Consider the following 20,275-nt stretch of genomic DNA (forward strand, 5'->3'; position numbering starts at 1 on the left):
AACTCTATAATGACGACATGTTTCGGATAATTGACAGAGCCCGGTCGTTCTTCCATCTAGCAGTTTTGGAGTCGATCTACATAAAAACGAAAAAGCCGCCATTGTGAAGACAGATAGAGTTCGTTTTCTCTCTTGGACTCCATTGGTAATTTTTCTTTAGGCTCGCGGCACTGATAAGTCAACTATACCGGTCTTGTGCTTGCGTTTTTCTGATTGGCCTATTTCGATCCACAACTAGGTATATATATTTTCCATCGTGTTCTTTCGGAACCTTATTCTGACGTTTAATGCTCTGAGGAGTGTCAGACGAAAAAGCTTTTAGTATGTCGTAAAATGTTTGCTTTTTTTCAAAGCCATTTTCAAATTCTGTACCGCAAAAAAATAGTTCTTGTTTAGTTATATTTTGGGCGTGTTACATTTAGAGTTAGTTGGAGTTGGAGTTGAAGTTGGAGATGGAATTACGGTTAAGAGCGATTAGGTTAAGTTTTGATATTTTGTATATTAAGGTTCTCGACGTTTTATAAATGTGGCAAGATGCTTGTAAAAGATCTTGTCGGCATAAACTATGGATTTATAGGATAGGTATTGTTATTTATGATATCGCGCGTGACGATTATTGTGGACTATTGTGGATTATTTGACATGTTTTAGAGGACAGTGCTTGAGAAAGACTGTGCCTGAGATTAAGAGAACGAATCGACATTACGGGACAACCGTAGAGAAACATTATATTTATAGAACCTTATTCGCGGAAAGATTGTTTGATCTGAAGAAAGACGTTTGAACATTATCATTGTGTCTATTTGTTTCAGTTCTCATGGATGGAAGAACCATTTAGTCTCGACGATAATGATAGGGTGGATACATTCTTTTGGCGAATAACCCTATTACACGTGTACGATCAATTTTGATGTTCCTAGCCAAATATTACAAGCAAACAATTGCTTTGTTACCCTGCCCCTGCCCCCTGGCCACTACAAGGGTCGTTGCTATGGGGGGCGTGACACCCCCTTTGGCAAATAGTTTCACTATAAAAACGAGGAGTTTTATACTACTTGGGACTGGATCGTCGGCAATTTTTCGGATTTTTCGGCAAATAAAAATGGCTCACCAATATTGTCAGCAAATGGGCTTCGAGTACCCCTCTTGAGCCACTACAAACCTGGTCCCACGCCGTACATTCCAATTTCTCATTTGTATGTCATTTGTATCGATTTCAATCGAAGACATTATTACGCTCATAAAATTGAATCATAAAAACGTTGTACATGCTGTAATTTTTTAGTCATTTGCAATGAAATGGACCACTTATTGGCAATTTATTAACTGATGAAAATAACATATACCGTATTTTCTTGAATAGAAGCCGCCCCTGAATAGAAGCCGCATTTTGATTAGAAGCCGCACGAATTTCGTAAAAACAAAAAATAGAAGCCGCCCTTGAATAGAAGCCGCATTTTTTCCTACTGAAGTTAACAGAAGCCGCACGAATTTCGTAAAAACAAAAAATAGAATTTCCCTTCTTCAATACGCCACTACCTCTGAATCAATTTTATCAAATAAACTCTCCTCTTGAATAACTTGTAATAATGCATATTTCGCACCTTGTGTTGTTTATAATTCTTTTTGCTGCAGTGACGTGCTGGCAATGCCCCCCCCCCCTCCCTGCTGATCAAATATCAGGGGCGCCAAAATGGATTTTCGACTTAAAGGGGCACCGTAGGCGCCCTAGCCAAATAGCTAACAAACGAGGGCAATATACAGAAAAGAATCAAACGATAATAAAGGCAGACACTGTATAACAATCCACGAAAAAACCTTGCAACATACCACCTCTTCTTTTTTACAAACTTTGATGCGCTTAGCAACGATCGTCAAACACCATCTCAAGATCCCACGCTAAATCTAAATGATTTTTGCACAAAATAGAGACCAGGGGCGTACCATAGGTAAGAAGTTTGGATTAGGCACCATTTCACAAAATTTTTGGGAGGGTGCAAGGAGTTTTGATTCACTGAAATGACAAGAAAAATGATAGGAAGACAACGTAGCGATGAGAAAGCTGGCGTTATTGAAAATTGCTTCAAAAAAATGTAATTACCAGTAAACTAGAAGCATCAAAAATCGAAGGTTTTTTTTCTTCGGGGGCAACCATGGTGTCGCCTCGGACAGTATAGTTATATAATGGGCTTGTTCCGATATATAGATCTAAAGGGTTGGAAGTTCTGATATAATTTTGTAAATAGATGTTGTGAATCGACACAATGTATTGCGCGCAGGATGGTGTCAGCAACTTAAGAATTTCAGGTAATTCTTTTCTATCAGGAAAATTCGTAGTAAACCGTCCTCTCAGTAAATGATTACCCCTATATCCCCTCATTTAAAGATCTTTCAGTGCGCCACAGATAGATAGATATATATCTGCTTCCTCCCGAGCTTCAGGGGCGTTGTGGCTCCTAGAAAAGGGCCGGGAGAAAATCATCATAAATAAAAGGGGCCCGCCATTTTGTATGCCATCTCCAATCACAAACCACAGGTCGCCAAAAAAGGGTACATCTGTACCTGGAAGCCATGCACTTAACAACAATTAAAAAGATGTCAGTTTTAATCCTTTTTAAAGGGTCATTTGCTATATTTGTTGGGGGTTTACCCTTTTTCACTTAACCATAGTCTGTTAAGACTGCAAAAGAATGTGTAACAAATCCAGTGCTATTGTGCACAACTGATAGAAACACAGACACGACAGAAAATTTTTGCGGCCACACCCTTTAAATTAGCTTGAAATACATTTCAGAATGTTTTTGCAGTCATTTACCACGTTTTACAATTTTTAGGCATACTTTGTTGCGTTTCGTTAAAATGCAGTTCTTAAATTGGAATTCTTTGCTTTTAGAGGCCCCCTAGAGCTCGAAACCCTGGGGCAGTTTGCCCCTCTTTGTCCCCTTCTCCACGACCCTGTTCATATTCCACGCATCTTTTTCACAGGGGCCTGTTTGTCTTGGGTTTTACAAACGTAGTTGAATGGGGCTCACCGGGAAATTTCCCGGTGTCCCGCCTAGCCACAACGCCCCTGCCGAGCTTTTGTACTTTTCTGCACATTTCCAAAACTTGGAAGGAAAATTTGAAGTTGGATAAATGAGGGGCGACATTTTGACTCTTTGTCCCCCTGCGATCTCATCCGCAGCACGCCACTGTTTTGCTGTTTTTAATTAGTCTCTCGCGTTTTAACCTTTCGGAAAGATGGTTTTCTTTTATCTATTGTAAATTCTAGTGGGCTAGTTCCCACATGTGAGGTCATACTCGCAAGTATTTACACGAGGACGCGATTTATCCAACTTAGGTGGGATGGCCTCTTATTTGAAAATTGTAAATGAGGTTCTTTTAGTTTTTGGCGCCACAATAATGAATATCAGTCCTCAACAACAGCAAACAACATTTGGATTCCTTTTCTGACCGTTAAATTATACGATATGCTCGGATTCGTACTTCAGTTACACGTACTTCTGATTTTGTGTTCAATCTATCAAAAGTATGCGATCGACAAGCTCGTGTCATTTCAATCCTATGTTCCAATTGAGGAAACGTAATCCTCTATATTTCTGGCCTTTCTGTACGATTCTGCTACTGTTTTAGCAGAACAGCCAAAACTGTTGCTGCCGATTTATACAACATTATGATTTGGGGGATTTGCTTTAGTTTGGCGCTAACTTCCTTTACGCAAGCGCATTGGCTTTCAGTGAGTGGGCTAGCCCACCTGATTGCGTTTACATGGATAATTTCCATCCCACCTGACGCGGATCCCACCTGAGCGGGCTGGCCCACTCTCCATGTAAACGCACATACAGAGAACCACGGATCCCACTTAAGTGGGCTAGCCCACTTCATGTAAACAGGAATTTAGAAATGGTTCTCGGTGTTCAAATAATGTTGTGAGAAACTTGGAAAAGATTATTTGAACATGAATTAAAGTCTTTTGAAATTACGCTTTGGATACAAGGAGACCTCTAGTTATATGCAGGATAAGCTATCGTGTAAATCAGCGTTTACACGCAAAGAGGCCACCCCCTCGAATAAGACCTCCCTTTAGGAACAATTTAATCCTAAATTATCCGATGTTAATCTCGCTGCACCATCTGAATATCTTTTTGATTGACGATGAGATTGACCAAGACAGTTGATAACCAAATTTATCATTTGCACGAGATTGAGATAAGGTTTAATGTTGCCATAGCGAAGATGGCTTTCAAAGAGAGTTTTGTAAACTTGATCAAGTTTTCTTTGCGGAAGCATGTACATAATATCTACTACATAATTGAATAAACCCCTCTCCTTCGAATAAGCCTCTCCTTCGAATAAGCCTCCCCAGCAAATAAGCCCAATCCAGAAATTAATTTTTCCAAATAAATTAAGCACCTTATCTGAGGATTTTATCTTTCTACCCAGCCTTTTATAGTGTTCTATGTCGTATAGGCAGAGCTGTACATGTTTTCGGTGTACAGAACGTTGCCTAAAGCATGAAATTTGGAGTATCACGGCAAGAATATACGTTACATTAGAAATAGCTCGATGGTTTATAGGGTTGGTCAACAACCAACAAGGTCTCGTTTTGAGCATAAACTGCACACATCAGAACGAGACCATAAACATTAAAAAAACATCTTTTCTAACATTTTTTCCTACTCTTATTCGGTAAATGTCTGTTTCTAGTAAACATTCGGTAAATCTTTAACTAAAATATCATCATTTCTTCGAACAATTTGACTTAGCTAACCACTCAACGGTTGACTTCCAAGGACATCAAGACACTACCAAACTCAGTTCCTTGGGATAACGAGTAACTTTTAGCTTGAAACCTCTTTATCCTGACGAACTTAGCAATTATTCACAATTTCTACAGCATGTTCTTTTTCACAATTCTAAAATGCGACACCCCGGTTGAAAAAAATTTTATTGGTTGAAAAAAATGAGGAGCTTTTTACCATCTAATCGGGGTGCTTGATCGGCAAAAAACTCGTCAAATTTTCAGATTTTTCGGCAAGCAAAGGAGGGTTCACGAACTTTGTCGAAAAATGGGATCGGAGCAGCCCCCTTAAGCACAATAGCGACGGCCCTGCATTCGAGTATATGCTCAAAGCGTCGTGTTCTTCACAATCTTTTCCATTTTTGGTACTTGAATTATTTGCTCATAATTTTTCCATTATTTGGAGGAAGCACCAGACATTACTGATAGATCTTATCTAGGTTGAAGCTCCTTCATTAAAGCCCTTTTATCAAATTTTGGACTTCGCGGTGATCCCACCATTTACTTTAACCCCTAGTTGGTCACCCTTGAAACTAGCACAGGTTGTTAAAGAAAATAGGGCCAAAATAGGTGGAGACAAAAATATCCTGTTTCTTTCAATTTTTTAAACGCAACCGCTTTTATATAAGTCTGAAAGTACCTAATAACAAGTTCTAACGATAAAATCCTTGCTTCGAACTTTTAAGGTAAATTTGTAGATAAGGGAAATGAGGTATTTGACCTGAAAAAAGTTCATTATCGCCAAGTTATGCTTTCTGTGAGTAAATTTGCAAGCAAGCTTGTCGGAAAAAGCATTTGAAAAGGCTATAATCCTAAAAATTTAGCTCTAACCGCTCTTTGATAAGTACGTAATGGCGTTTGACACGCATAAAAAAAACAAAATGCCACAAAGACAAAAAACGATCTCTAAGAGCATCTTTTTATTCGTTTAAGCCGTCTGAGATAGATAGACTGGTATGTCTGAGATAGAAAGGCTGTCAAACCTTTAAAAGCTGACACTAAATCAGATTTTGATGTAGAGATTCCGAATTTTGCTATTACCAATTGAAATCTAAAAGGGAATTTCAATTTTTGATGACGTCATAAAATGTCAACTCGCAACACGTGTTACACTCCTCCTACCTTATATTTCGAGCAAAAGCCAACAATATAGATTTCTGAATAGAGGACATCAAGACCTTTCAAATGACATATAGCAAGATAATTTTAGCCACTTTTCAATTTTTGTGATGACGTCATCATCTCGAATTGTCGTGTTTCATTGAGAAGTACAAATAATGATGTAGTTTGTAGTCGAAATTTCATTGAAATGAGTAACCAGTATATGTAACAAAGTGCTTGGCAATCTTCATTGTCCAGCTTTCGAAAATTGAGCTTCCGCTTGAGGTTTCAATTGGTAATAGCAAAATTCGGAATCTACATTAAAATCTGAACTAGAATCAGCTTTTAAAAGTTTGACAGCCTTTAGAATTAGATTGTTACGGTATGGTACCAGTCTAAGATAACAGGCTAGCTTCATATGAACTAAGGTATTCGTAATTAACAAATGTAAGAAACGGAATGCCAAAATTTCAGCGATAACCTATATAAGCCTGTTTATGCAAATGCGCAATTTTTGATGCAATTCCAGTGGTACGTGGTACACCACTATCACGTTAAAGACTTAACAATTTTCAAAAGGCTTGAAATAAGTCTGTCTGGATCAAACAAGCAAATCCTGTATTTCACATGATGTCCATTCAAAACAAGGTGGGGGTAATATTTCTTGGTTTGGTCATGTGATTTAAGTTGGTGAGCAAACGTTACATTGTTGGTTAGTTCGTTACCCCTGCAAGAGTATTATCTGCATAGTAAGCTAAATAATTTATAAAAACATTTTTTTTAAAAAAGTGGCTTGTTGGTACACCATATTCTCATCCTGCTCGTTGCTATCAAAATCAGTTTTCGTGCCCTCTCTTTTCCGGTTTCTAATCAGTTTCTGTGCACATCTGTGGGTATTTCTCAAAGGAAACAACAAAAGTCCGCTAATTCGTTTCCGTGAATAACTTATTGTGAATTTCCCTCTGGTTATTTCTCCTTAGTAGCTGAATTTGTTCCAATTTTATGTGACGCTAATTCTATAACTGCAAAGATAATTGTAACTCCGAGGTGACGTGCAAACAGTCCATTAAAGATGTCACCTGATGTCACGAATAATTTCATCCAAAACATCCATATGCTGTAAACCCAACGAGAAACCAAAACAGAACTGCACAACTAGGCCCATGCATCGATTAGATCTTGACGGTAAAGACTACCGGTTTCGTAGAGGGTGATTTTGGTGGCAGTACGGGGGAACCTCGAGGTGGCCTGAAAGATATTGAAACGTCAATAATTGGGTTTTGCATCACTCCATTCATTAGGCTAAAGTACAAGAAAAGGGTTTAACTGGTATAACGCTTGATAATTGGAGAAAATCAACACGAGAGAAGAGGGGAAAGAATGAATTTACAAAGTATGCAGTTCATATTTCTTTGTTCATGTCTTTTGTAATATTAGTTGACTTCTCCTTGAAACCTTGGGTGACTCCATTTTCTGTTCTGATTTCTTTTCGTGATAGTTCGTGATTTCTTTTTTACAGGTTATCTTTGTCTTCTTTGAATAAAATATTCTTGTGTGATATTTTTGTTCCTTCTTATCTAAATCGATGAGCCTCTCCCAAACCCGCATTATCTTCAAGAAAAGGACCATGTTGCCAGCAAATTTAAGTTCGGCTACAATCTCTGCTTGTTGCTAATTCCATGATTTCTAAGGCCCAGTCGTTGTGATAATGGTCTGTCGCGCAGAGTAGCGAAATTCCAGTCTTGTGAGAACGTATTATCTAACAACTTATTTTTTCAATTTAATCCGTGGATATTCTGTTCTTATTTAGAGGCTCATTTTGCTTAGGTGTTCTTTAATATGATTCTCGTAAGAACACCATTAAGCCCACCAAGGGAGCTCTAGTATAACTAACAAGGTTTCAGACAATCTAAAAAGATGTAAGAGCTTCCAAGAAGAGGTACCTTGGAAAAAAATTCATGTTTGCTTTTGTGTGTTTTGTCCCTATAAATTTATTAAAAATACCTTATTCTAGCTGCTTCTTAAGTCTAATAAAGTAGCTTTGAAAAAAGCAAACATTTTGTGTCATACTAAAGTTTTTCGTCTGACACTCTTCAGAGCATAAAACGTCGGAACATAGATCGAAAACTCTAAGATTGGAAATAGATATACCCAGTGGTCGATCGAACGCGGGCACATGACTGTTGAGGTTGACCAATCAGTGTCGCTTGTCTTTAGAAAATGTTAATCTGTAACATGTCGCCATTATAATTTTGCACAGTTTTGTACAAATCTCTCCCTCAAAGAGAACAGCCTGCTTGGTGAAATAACAACTTTGACATGTGGCTTATACAGAAGGCTGAAAAACAGGATTTGAATAGAGGAACACGTGAGATCCGGGGATTATTGTATGAAGGTCAGACATGCATATTTCAATTCACGAGGACTTTGACTTTGGAGTCACCTTTGATTTTGGATTTATTCGGGTTGAATTCCCTTATTCTAAGTATCTGTCAATGAAACTGGAATCTGAAAACCTTGTACATAACTGAATTCGCTGATCTTGGCTTCCCCCATCTTATTGTCAGCGTTGTTATCTGGCCTTCGAATCTTCTCTCTATTATCAAAATAGCACTCATATATTTGACACTTGACAATCTAGTTGGCTTTTTACAGCTTCGAGCTTCTTTACAGCCCAGTTTTCTAACTTCCATGAAAGTATTGTCTTGCGCTCAATTTGGATATTCTTTCTTTTTCTAATACCTTCTAATTTCTCAACCCGATAGCCACTAACTACCCAGACTACACCCAGAGGTGGCGCCAGAAATCTTCCGACAGAGGGGTTGAGCTTCCGACAAGTGGGGCTAAAATTACTAAAATATGCAATTTTTCGCATGTTATTTTATCAAAGTTTCCTCCGATGGGGGGGGGGGGGGGGCTAGGTGCTTCCGACGGAGGGGCTCTAGCCCCCCTAGCCCCCCTCTGGCGCCACCACTGATGACACCTTTTAAATACAAAACTAGGGTCTATTTTCAACTTAAGGACTTATATTGCAAAACTTTCCAAAAGGCGGACACTTCCAATTAGCGGACACCTTGCTCTGGCCCTGACGGTGTCCGCTAATTGAAGAGAATACTGTAGTTGAGGATGCTTACCGAGATGTCGGTGGCGAATAAATGGTTTGCTCTGAAGGAGTAATCTTGCAGATCATAGGCTGTCCTGGAAATGAAATTGGAGAACACCTATTTACATTTTAAAGGAAAATGAGACGGTAGCATAAACAGGGTTTGCTGCTATATGCCTCAAAGACATGTATGGTAGAAAATAAACTTAAAGGCACTTCTGAAAAGTCACATGTTAAATATCGGCATGCTTAAAGCAGCTAGAGGGTTTTCGAATGATAATTTTACGGTTGAATCGAACACTGGCAAGTGGTGTTCGTAATATGAAATTTTAGGAGACTTACGGACTAAAATTATATCAAAAAGAAAGAAAATTTTATCTGTCAGTTGATTCTCAAAACATTTAAATAAGGTTTAAAAAAATTGAGAAAACATTGGCAAAACGCGGACACTACCGAAAGCGTATTTACACAGAGGCTGACCCGTGAACATAATTTACGCAGGAAAAGTTTAACAGGAGCTGTATCATAGCAAACTATGCAGAAATCACGTGAAACCATACGATAAAAGTTTTTACCATGGCTGGTAAGAAATTCTTATCGGAAATTGTTATACTCAGAAAAATTTTCGGCCGAATGAGAGAACTGCATTCAACAGTCCACAAAGTTGTCTAACTTCAAAATTATATTTTCTACCTATAAGATCAATTTTTGAATTTTGCTGGTAAAATGTATTTTTCAGGTTAAATGTTTTCCATCAGTTTTGAATAATCTCTAGGAAACTAATTGCTTCCATAAATTTGCAGCTCTGGTTCCAAAAGTCTCTGTTCGTGAATCACTGCCTTTGAGGTAAGCTATTTTTTCAGAAGCTCTTGAATAATATTATGGAAAAGTATTCAGGTATTGGCAAATAGCTGATACACAATCATTGCAAATCTATTTAAAAGTACAAAATTATTTTTTGCAACCAGGATACAAAAAACTCTCTGTGTCTCAGACATGCAACAAGAATAATGGAATCTCGTACTTAATACAAAGAGATTTGGAAATAAGACAGAGAATAAATTGTGAAGGACAGATCAAAACAAATTGAAATCAAATTTAGATGCAAGCATTAACGACAGTTGATGTTATAAAAATGAGATAGGTTTCTATTAAGTGGTCAGAGCCCTCCATCGACCATAACCCAATCACTGTAATCTGTTTGTTATGATAACAGCAACTAAATAAAAAAACTTTGTCAATCAACATAAATGTAAAAATCTTTGTATTAAAACAATGTTCAAAACGTGCTTACCATCAAGATTCCGGCCGTGGTATTTCTTATAAGCAGCTGCTGCATGTTCCGGAGTGCGGTAGATGATTTCTGCTACTCCGGGACGGGTCAGACGGGCATTCTTCAATGGACCAACTGCAGAGAATAATTCCTGAAATAATAAATCAGGTAGATTCATATAAGAGAGTTAAGAGAATTGAAGGCCGTTGACTGATGCAAAAAGAAAAGGGTACACCCGAATATGCTGTGTCTTGACCTTCATGCTAATTCATAATGTTGAGGTTGAAAAGGGGATATGACGTTTTTTGTGTCCATGCATAGGACGCCAATTTACTATGATTCAAAGCCTCTAACACAATCTTTTAAGCAGCATATTTTTCAAAACACCCTTTTTGATAAAACAGTTTTCATTGTGCATTTAATAAAATGGCTATATCTTATATCTTCAAGACCCTAAATAAAGTTAATGGGACCAATGAAAAACAAAAACTCGTTTTAAGTTCATGATTATGAATCTTTGAAAAAATGTTTTTATTTCCAAAGCTGGTTAACAAATACATAAACAACTATAAATATGAAAATGATTGGTACTCGAAGAATCAAAAGTTCAGATGCATATGATTAGAATTTATCATATGTGAATTTTTGTGGGGAAGAAACAGAATTGAAGAATGTTTTTTCCTGTTATCAGAGTTGTATTGATAACAAAGTGGATGTACCCAAGATAATCATCCATCTAATTATATCGTCTTGACGAAAAGTAGAATTGAAATTGACTTGGTCAGACTATGATGACCATCAAAATATTAGCCAATAGAGTTCAACAACTTTTCAGACAGTGTGGCTCAAGGTGGCTCGAGGAAAAACAGAAAAAGAAAAATCCTCCCTCAAACAGTGTTATACTGTCAAATTCCAAACTTCGGATCTCAGTACATAGAATACAACAGAGACCAGAAACATTATAAATTGGAGAATTTACTTACATAAATGTCATCATGTGTAACATTAGGGTGGAGGTTTGAGATTGAAATCTTTGAAGAGTTACTCTGTAATGAGGAATGGAAACACATCAATTGTTATTATGAGACAACATTGTTTCAAGGAGGATAACGCCATTCATCAGCCAATGAAATAGGTAGAGACCAAACCTAAAGTAAAAGTCAACTCAGTCAATAGAAACTGATCAAAGGGGCATTGTTATGGCTAGATGTCATAACCAATCTGAGGAGAACTTTCCAAAGTAGCAAGACTGTGCTTTAAACAGAATTAAAAAACACTGAATCATCTGTTATATGAAACTTGTGCAATAAAATGTGAAGCTGTGCAATAAAAACCAAACAGTGAACCCAAATTTAAATCTAGGTGCAGATTGAAAATAATGACAGAGAAAGACATGCATGATTGGTCTCTCGTTTTTGATCAATCCTTTAAGAATAACACCTCTAGGCAGAAGTGGAGACCACGTAAAAAAAAGAGCTCTGCATGCCTACCCAAATCAAGGACTTTGCTTTAATATACACAAATTTCAAATTTGTCCAACAAAATTTCTGGGTTGGGCCACAGACAAAACCTTACATCACACGCTGGCCAGATGGATCATTACGTAAATTGTCAGCAAATTTTGTAGCTTATGTAAATTGATTACATCAACAATTACATGAAAGTTACAGAAGCTGTTGCAAGATAAAAATTACCAATACAAAATGCTACATTTTCTGCTTGCAAAAAGTTCATTAATATCACACATTTAACAGGTAGTTGGCGTGCGAAAAATATCATGTAAATTTGTGGCTTTGACTTGTTCAGCTTCTCGAGAGAAAACACCTGCTTTTAGATTGAAATCGATCTGCCTAATGTTGAGAAAATAGGCCTAATAATGATTAGGTATGACTAATAACAAATTAGAATAATTTTGGTGGGAATGCCACTTCTTAGACACAGGGATGTGCCGATTGGGGGGGGGTGTGTGGGGTCATGCCCCCAATGTCTACAAGCTTCAAGAAAGTTGGCCATGCAGCAGGACCCTTAGCATTATTTAGGAAGTTTGACCAACTTTCAACCTGTAATTCATTCATTTAATCCAGCCATATTTGCCTTTCAATTCTTATAAAATTCTATAGATTAGAGGAAATTCTATAAGCTGAAATAATTATTACCAGGAGCTCGAAAGAAGCTGCAGTTCATTTTTGCAGATCATCCTAAAATTGGCTTCTCGCAAGAAAAAAGAATTCACCCAAAAACGCGAAATCTAGGAATATTAGTTTCTGCAAATTTAATCTCCTACACTTTCATGCCATCATTTGCTCTTACTTGTTATCATTAAATGTGTATTTGATCATCTATTTCATTGTTAATGAATTTTCTATGGAGAAATAGTCAGTCAAAAAAGCAAAGTTGGTCACTTTTTTTCTGAACAAAATTGTCTAGGCACATCACTGCTCAGACATAGCGCAGGGGTCAAATTATCAAAAAAGTTATCGTCTAACAAGGGCCACATAATTAACTCCTGTAGACCAGATGTCGCCTGTGGGCCATTTGTTAAACACATCTGGCCTAAACGAAAATCAATTTTACTTTTCAAATGATTTATATGTTTTGCACCCTATGGATTCTAAGCAAATTTTAGCCTATAGCAGAAGCTTTGATTTAAGGGGGAAAGCTTTTTGTTATTCTTCAAGATTTGTTAATTATAAAAAGTGAATTTCAATTCTGTTTTTACAATGTGGGTAAGTTTTGCAAAAAGGACAAATTTATGTGAACAGCAGGCAAAGCTGGGACATACATAAAGCCACAATACCTTTGCATGCCACATTTTATAGCAATGACAAGGCACCCTTTCATAGAAAAAATTAAATCAATTCACCATTAAAACTTACAGAAAATTTTTAAAGAGTTGCTTTAATCATCAGAATCAGCAACGAAAATAAATGTTAGTTTTTGTCCCTCAACTTCATTATCACCACAGAATTTATTGGCCTCTCTCATATTTTAAGGTGGTTCTTGCATTTAAAAAAAATAAACTTAGCTGCACTTGAGCCTGTTCTTTGTAGCATAAGTTTTTCAGTAACATTTATCCTCAAAATCTTTTTAAATTTAGTGGAATTATTTATCCAGGTATAAAAAATGCAAAGTCCCTTTTTGCAAAGAGAAGAAGGCAAGAGTGATGCTGTCAAGTGAAAAGACTTGAATGGGATAACAAGCATAAATTTTACAGGATTTATATTCCAAGCATCATAGCCTAACAAGTCATGTAACTGTGATTGATAGCCCTCTCCTCTTAGGCAAAATACAAGCCAAAAAATTATTTTTGGAACCTCAAGCATTTCGTTTTTTGAAAGTCAAAGCCTGCATCAAAATTCTTAGTCAAAAAGTCACTGGAGCTGGTTTTCAAGTAGAGCAAGTATAGCTATAAATAATATTCAATCATTATTGGTTTCATGTATGCAGTCAATTCCACTCATTTACTACTATCTGTGTGAATGGATGTAAGCAAGCCCAACCATGAGCATTAATCAAAATAAGATGGTTTCTTAAAATGGGAAGAGCAAATGCTCTGCAGTTCACAAGTCCCTTATTTTATAAAACCATAACATAATGTTTAATAACTTGTAGATTACATTTTAAGCTGTTATAGAAACCAACAATTCTTAAAGAACTTGCCATATGGTGGCTTGTTTCCTCCTCCATGTGGTAAGCAGGCTGGAAATTTGTTGGCCTTGAGATTGGGTTTAAAGAAGACAACTTTGGTCGATCATTTTCTGCAGCAGGTTTTGATGAAAGTGCAGCCTTCCTCCTGGCTTCAAATCGGCTGTACTCACTCACTTCCTCTGCTGTATCATCTTCTCCTTTTTTTGCTGTAATCAATAATGAACTACCAGATTGTAAAGTCTCCCTGTGTTTCAGTCTGTCAGCATTTGTTTGCAGGGTTGTCACTTTCAAAGATGTGCCTGTAAAGGAGGCTCTCCGTTCATCTTCTGCTTGGACTTTTGAAATTATTTTTATTTGATCACCAATGACAGACATTGCTCTTTTCTTGGCTAATGTTGCATCCCTCATTTGTTCTCTCGCTTCTGCTAATATGGCCTATAAGAATTATAATTTTCATAAGCAGAAAAATAGAAGCCTGTTTTATTGGGTCTGACATATTCTTGAAACAAACAGGAAAATAAATGTCAAATTCAAGGGCATGACAGCAACATGAAAGATCTAATACCCAAAGTATTTGAAAAACACAACCCAAAGTCTTCTCTTCTTTTGGAAGTTGGTTCAATGTTGAGACCTGGATGCCTTTGATAACTTTATTTTTCCTTTAATTGCTAAACATTTAGGCTTTATAGATGTTTTTTGTTGCCTTACCAGAAAAGGTATATCTATAAAGCAGAATTTCAATTTAGTCACCACCAGGGGCTGCTTGCAAGTAGTTTCAGTTGTATTTAGCTCAAATATAGATATGCCTACCATGTGAGTGACATGTGAGTAGATTGGGGATAAGTATGTCAAAACAACAAAATCAACCAAATTAGTAAAGAGTTAGTCCATTTCTTTCAAGTTTTCATGCAGTCTTCGTCATAATGAGATGACTATGCGTGTGGTAAACCACACGCATTATTTCTTTCATGTGTGCGATTCACACTCTTAACGTATCTGGCTATTTCAGACCACACTTACATTGTCCCATTCAAAAACGGAACCACAACGGTTCAAAAGCGAAATCGTGGCAGTACAAAATTTGTTCGCTTTTGTAGCAGGGTCAAAAACTATTTTGGATAGCAGAGCGAAATTTTCTCATTTACAGAGTGCTAGCATAAACGAAAAGGCGAACCGCGACTGTTTTGTCATGGTTCCAACTTGCACAGATTAGTGTAAACAGGGTATCGAGTTCAGGAGCGTTGTGGCCAATGAATTCTAGGGGGCCAGAGAGAAAAGATTTCCGACAAAATTTCTATGATTTATTTTAACCAAATAGAAGCATTAAGTATAGTGAGGAGGGGGGCAGAAAAATTAATAACTTTTGCCTTTACTGGAAAGATATTTCAAATTCACTTTTATCTTGTCTCTGCTTGATTGCAACCCTATAGATCGGTAGATTAGAACAAGGGTAGAAAAAGTTACTACCTCTGGCGGCACCATGGTTGCCGCCGAATGGTGGAATTTTTTATAATCTTAATGCTTCATGTTCGCCAGAAATTGCATTCTTTGGAGCAAATTTTAATAAAAAACTGGCACTGGCAAAAAGCAATTGTATTGATCGACTTCCTTGTTCTCGTTTTCAAATGTTCAACTGTATGCAACATAACTGCATATGGGACATCTGGGACAAAATTTTCAAATCTTGTATAAAGCACAAAATTGGCACTTTCCCGGTCTTTAAAATCAAATAAAGATATAATTTATGACCAATATTGACGGATTTCCATAACCAATATTGACCGATTGGCCCTTGAAGATTCGGATTTTAAATGACAAAATCAGAGCAGCAAATCTCTCTATAGTAGAAATCGGTAAATCCCGACAAATAATTTTTTTGCTGAAATCTAGTATTTTATTTACAAATCTGAATTGCCCCTCGACAATATGGAAAGTACTTTATTCTAAGTAATTTATGTCGCTAAAGGGTTCATTACACTTCTCCTTTTTACCCGCAGCTCAAGTTTGAAAATTTTCCCACTTAACAATGATTTTTCTGAAGATCCGTCAAATTTTGAAAAGCAGGGGGCCTCGGGGCCTCGGCCCCTCTCCCCGGTTACGACGCCCCTGCTCAAGTTGCTAATAAAGAGGGTGTGAAACCTCAAAAGCAACTGAAATTACAGTGCAACTGTGCTTTTATTTCAGAAACATCTTTGTCAGAAGATCTGTTAATTCCCTGGCAATTAAAATAAAAATAAAAGCTCTTATAAGATTTTTGTCAAAAACTGTAAATTTCTCGCCCCTTCTATGAATTTTCCTTTCTACCCCACTGGGTTGATAATAACTTTGACCATTGGAAGATGCGGGTCTATTTGTCCCCTGCCTGCTGCATCATTGAAAAAAGTCCATTTTCCTTTAAACAATTTTATCGATATTTACCCCGATCATGGCGAAAGCTGGAAGGGAAAAGTTTAGAACACCACACTACCTGACAACTGCAACGTTTCCCTGGGAATTTGAACAAAGCAAAGCAATAAGCCTCACTTTAGGAAGACAAAATAGGCACTATTCAAAGATGTTGCTCAGCTTATGAAAAACAAAACTTCCAATGTACAATTCATGCGAGCGATTCATCGCTCGCATTATTGGTGCCATGTGTGTGCTGATGCGTGCGCATGCGATCGCACGCATCAAACGACGAAGATTGTTCATGTCAGTTAGAACCCAGTTTAACCAGACTTAATACCTGCGTTGGCAACTCTTGGTTGCTGTAAGGTTGCAATTGTAATTGGTATTCAAGTTTGGAAACCAGCTTTTACTAGATGGATTGTTCTAACCATGAGGTCCAATCACCGGCCCTGCTTGTATACAGCGGCTAGGTTGACAAGTCACATTTCATCATAGCGTACTGTATTTCCACCATCCCCCCATGGCCCCCACTTTTCTATCCTATGCTCCAACCTTTTCTACCTGCCACTGTTTTTTACAGACATCCCTTTCATCTGCAAGACAGATGTAATGTCGGCCCACAGGAATTTCGCTGTTGCCAATCACTGACTGTAAAAATGTCTGTCCATTGGTGCCCAGACCATTAGAATTTGGTATATATTGAATGTAGTAAACAAATTTGAATATAAATTATAGCTATATTAAAATATAATAAAGATCAGCTGATGAGTCACCATAATATACACACATACAGTGTGTGTAAATATAAATTCGATACATATACTTTGAGATATTTAATACCAATGCCACCCATATTCACAACAATATAAAGATGGGCATAGCATAATATCAACAGATACAAAGAATCTACAGAGCCAAACAATCTACTGCTGTGGAGCATCACCTAGTGTGATCACCTGGGTTTTGTATTATTACACCATATTTTCTGGGTTTTATGAGTGGTGGCCCTTGTTGTTATGCTCTTTTCTCACAAATTGCTTAGCAATATTAACACCAATGACCTTCGAGTTGTGACGTAATTTAGGAAAACTGAATTTTGCCGTCATCAGGCTGTTCCTCAATTTGCCAACTGAATCTAATTTTTACTTTATTTGCCGACTGAGATTTTGGCACAGGGGTGCCGCACCCCCAGCATGCCAAACATGGCTATGGCCCTGATAATCTCCATAAGTGAGCACTGGTCATCCAGGGTGGAATCCATGTGAAGCTCAAGCTGGACATACGCCAATAAACAATAGAAAGACAATGGGAAATCCTTAGGTGCAAGTTACCTGGATTCCACAATGGCTGGTCATCCTGTAAGCTTGTAGCAGACATTTCAAACAGGCAAAGCAGAGCAACACAGAACAGAATCCGTCAGTCAACTTTCTTATATCATCACAGACAGTCCCCAACAGGGTGGCCTCATTAGTTGATTATTATATTGCAAACAGATGGTCAGGAAAATAAAAATATTTTCCTTCCTTTAGGGCTAAAATATTTCATTTCCTGTGAAGGTCTGCAATAATTACAACAATGGAAAAACCTTACTGTTTTCATAGTAGTTTGTCTGTGATTATCTTAGGTACACTCCTGAAACAATTACCAATGAATTACAAATTATGAAAGCAAGCCTAAAGATTTATTTTATTTTGCCTTTATTAAATCATTTCCCCCATATTTACCTTTGAATCAGCTTTTAGGGCAGTTGTTCCTCCCTTATCACCGTGTTTTCGCTTTGATTCAATTCTTCTTCTTGCATCAAATGTTTTTGTAAACAGTTTTAAACTACCATTGTTTGATACACCTTGAGTTTTCTTAGAGTTGTTACTTTTTTGTTGCGGTCTGTTCAAAAAGCGTTGTCGAGAAAGTTGACTATTTCTCGAGGCGTTCTTTTTACCACCAATGGATGCTTGAAACCTCTTCAACTCAGTTCGTTTCTGAGCAAGGCCTTTTTTGCCAGAATTCTGATCTTTTTTGAAAACAACATTTGGCATGTTTTTACGTCTTTTCTGGTTATTCTTGAAACTATTAAAATCATTGGTAGACTTCCGTTTTATTTTGAAATTGTTTCTACCAGCAGCTGATTGATTATTGCGCTTTTGATTTTGTTTGCCAAATCTTTTGCCATCCATTTCCGAGATTTGCAGCAGCAATTTTTCACTTCTTACTGCCTTTTGCTAACCATTTTTGCCACTACAAATTGGTAATACTTCATTTTAGGATACACAAACATGGAAGCATAGGGGAAAAATGTACTTGCCATGCGCGCGATGAATCACAGGGGTTACAGCAAATGTCAACACTGCTCACGCAACCTTTCAGGACGAATACACCACATTGTTTTGAATGATTAAAGATTCGTCGATAGATCGACATATTCAAAACAAAGGCAGCACAAAAGTTGCATGGTTGTTCTAGCAACAAATGTAACTAGTTCTATTGCCATAACATAGATGAAACTTTAAAAAATAGACATTAAGTGTGTCTCGATTAAAATTTCCATTAAAACTGATGCAAATTCCAATCTGGAAATGCATTTGCATACAAGTACATATTTTTACACACCACAAAAGAATAAAATAAAATACATAATTTAGATGCAATAAGCAGAAAAGGGCGAAAACACACCAACCATTAGAAAGTTGAGGACATTTTGCAACCAAAGTTTGAAGAATCCAGGAAAATGTACACGTTTTCCCCATTAAGGATAGGAAATGATACATCCAAAACCTGTTTTGTTAGGCAATGAAAATCACTTGAAAATTGTCAAGCACTAGAGTGGTACAATCCTTGAACAAAAATTGTCAGAGAAGAGGTTCCGAAAAAGACATCTCCCTTGACCGAAGATAAATAAAAATGCGACTTGTGCTAAACACGTGCACTACACAACATGTCTTCAGAAACCATTCCAACAACCACTGAACAAAATCTTCAAAATTTTCCATTTGACTTTAAATTGACTTTCCCAAAGAGGAAGCCACTCAATGCAATGCTATTATAAAGTTAAAAATTAGTAATTGAGAAATAAAAGCCCAGAGTTTCAAATACAAACCTTTGAATCAGTCTAAAAATTTAGATTAGCCAAGTAACTTTGTAATCGAAAAAAAATTATTTTAAAGAAATTGTCGCGAGAAAAAGGGTTACCTACAGACAAATCTGGATTTTGCTACAAAACGAAACTATTGCCAAAGTAATTGCCAAGCATCAAGGTTTTCGCTAGTTATTATCATTTCTTTTGATTGTATTGCCTATTCATGGAAAAAGGAGGGAAGTTGCCGTTACTTTTGGTCATATATGTGACTTCGTGATCGAGAAGGAATGTAAAAGAGTTGAATTGCTGCGAGAAAAAGTGTAACCTACAGAAAAATATAGATCTTGCTACAAAATGAAACTATTGCCAAAGTAATTGCCAAGCATCAAGGTTTTCGCTAGTTATTATCATTTCTTTTGATTGTATTGCCTATTCATGGAAAAAGGAGGGAAGTTGCCGTTACTTTTGGTCATAAATGTGACTTCGTGATCGTTCATGTTTAAAATTAATGGCAACTTTCCTCCTTTTTACATGAAAAGGCAATGCAATCAAAAGATATGATAATAACCAGGGAAAACCTTGATGCTTGGCAATTACTTTGGCAATAGTTTCGTTTTGTAGCAAGATCAATATTTTTCTGTAGGTTACACTTTTTCTCGCGGCAATTCGACTCTCTCATATTCCTTCTCGATCACGAAGTCACATATATGACCAAAAGTAATGGCAACTTCCCTCATTTTTCCATGAAAAGGCAATACAATCAAAAGAAATGATAATAACTAGCGAAAACCTTGATGCTTGGCAATTACTTTGGCAATAGTTTCGTTTTGTAGCAAAATCTAGATTTTTCTGTAGGTAACCCTTTTTCTCGCGACAATTCAGCCTTTT

General features: G+C 37.1%; 1 protein-coding gene across 1 annotated transcript; it reads right to left on the reverse strand.

The window, feature by feature from the left end:
* Positions 1-5,368: 5,368 nt before the first annotated feature.
* LOC135692253 (uncharacterized) lies at positions 5,369-18,576 on the reverse strand. The gene is made up of 6 exons (XM_065210337.2): positions 18,039-18,576; positions 13,939-14,361; positions 11,262-11,324; positions 10,300-10,429; positions 9,037-9,100; positions 5,369-7,150 (listed from the first exon to the last, which is right to left on the reverse strand). The coding sequence occupies exons 1-6, from the start codon at positions 18,486-18,488 to the stop codon at positions 7,075-7,077; spliced, it is 1,206 nt and encodes a 401-aa protein (XP_065066409.2). The 5' UTR covers positions 18,489-18,576; the 3' UTR covers positions 5,369-7,074.
* Between the last annotated feature and the right edge of the window lie 1,699 nt (positions 18,577-20,275).

This window comes from Rhopilema esculentum, chromosome 13 (genome assembly GCF_057945365.1).
Source record: "Rhopilema esculentum isolate cy_ngs chromosome 13, ASM5794536v1, whole genome shotgun sequence".
Classification (NCBI taxonomy): domain Eukaryota; kingdom Metazoa; phylum Cnidaria; class Scyphozoa; order Rhizostomeae; family Rhizostomatidae; genus Rhopilema; species Rhopilema esculentum.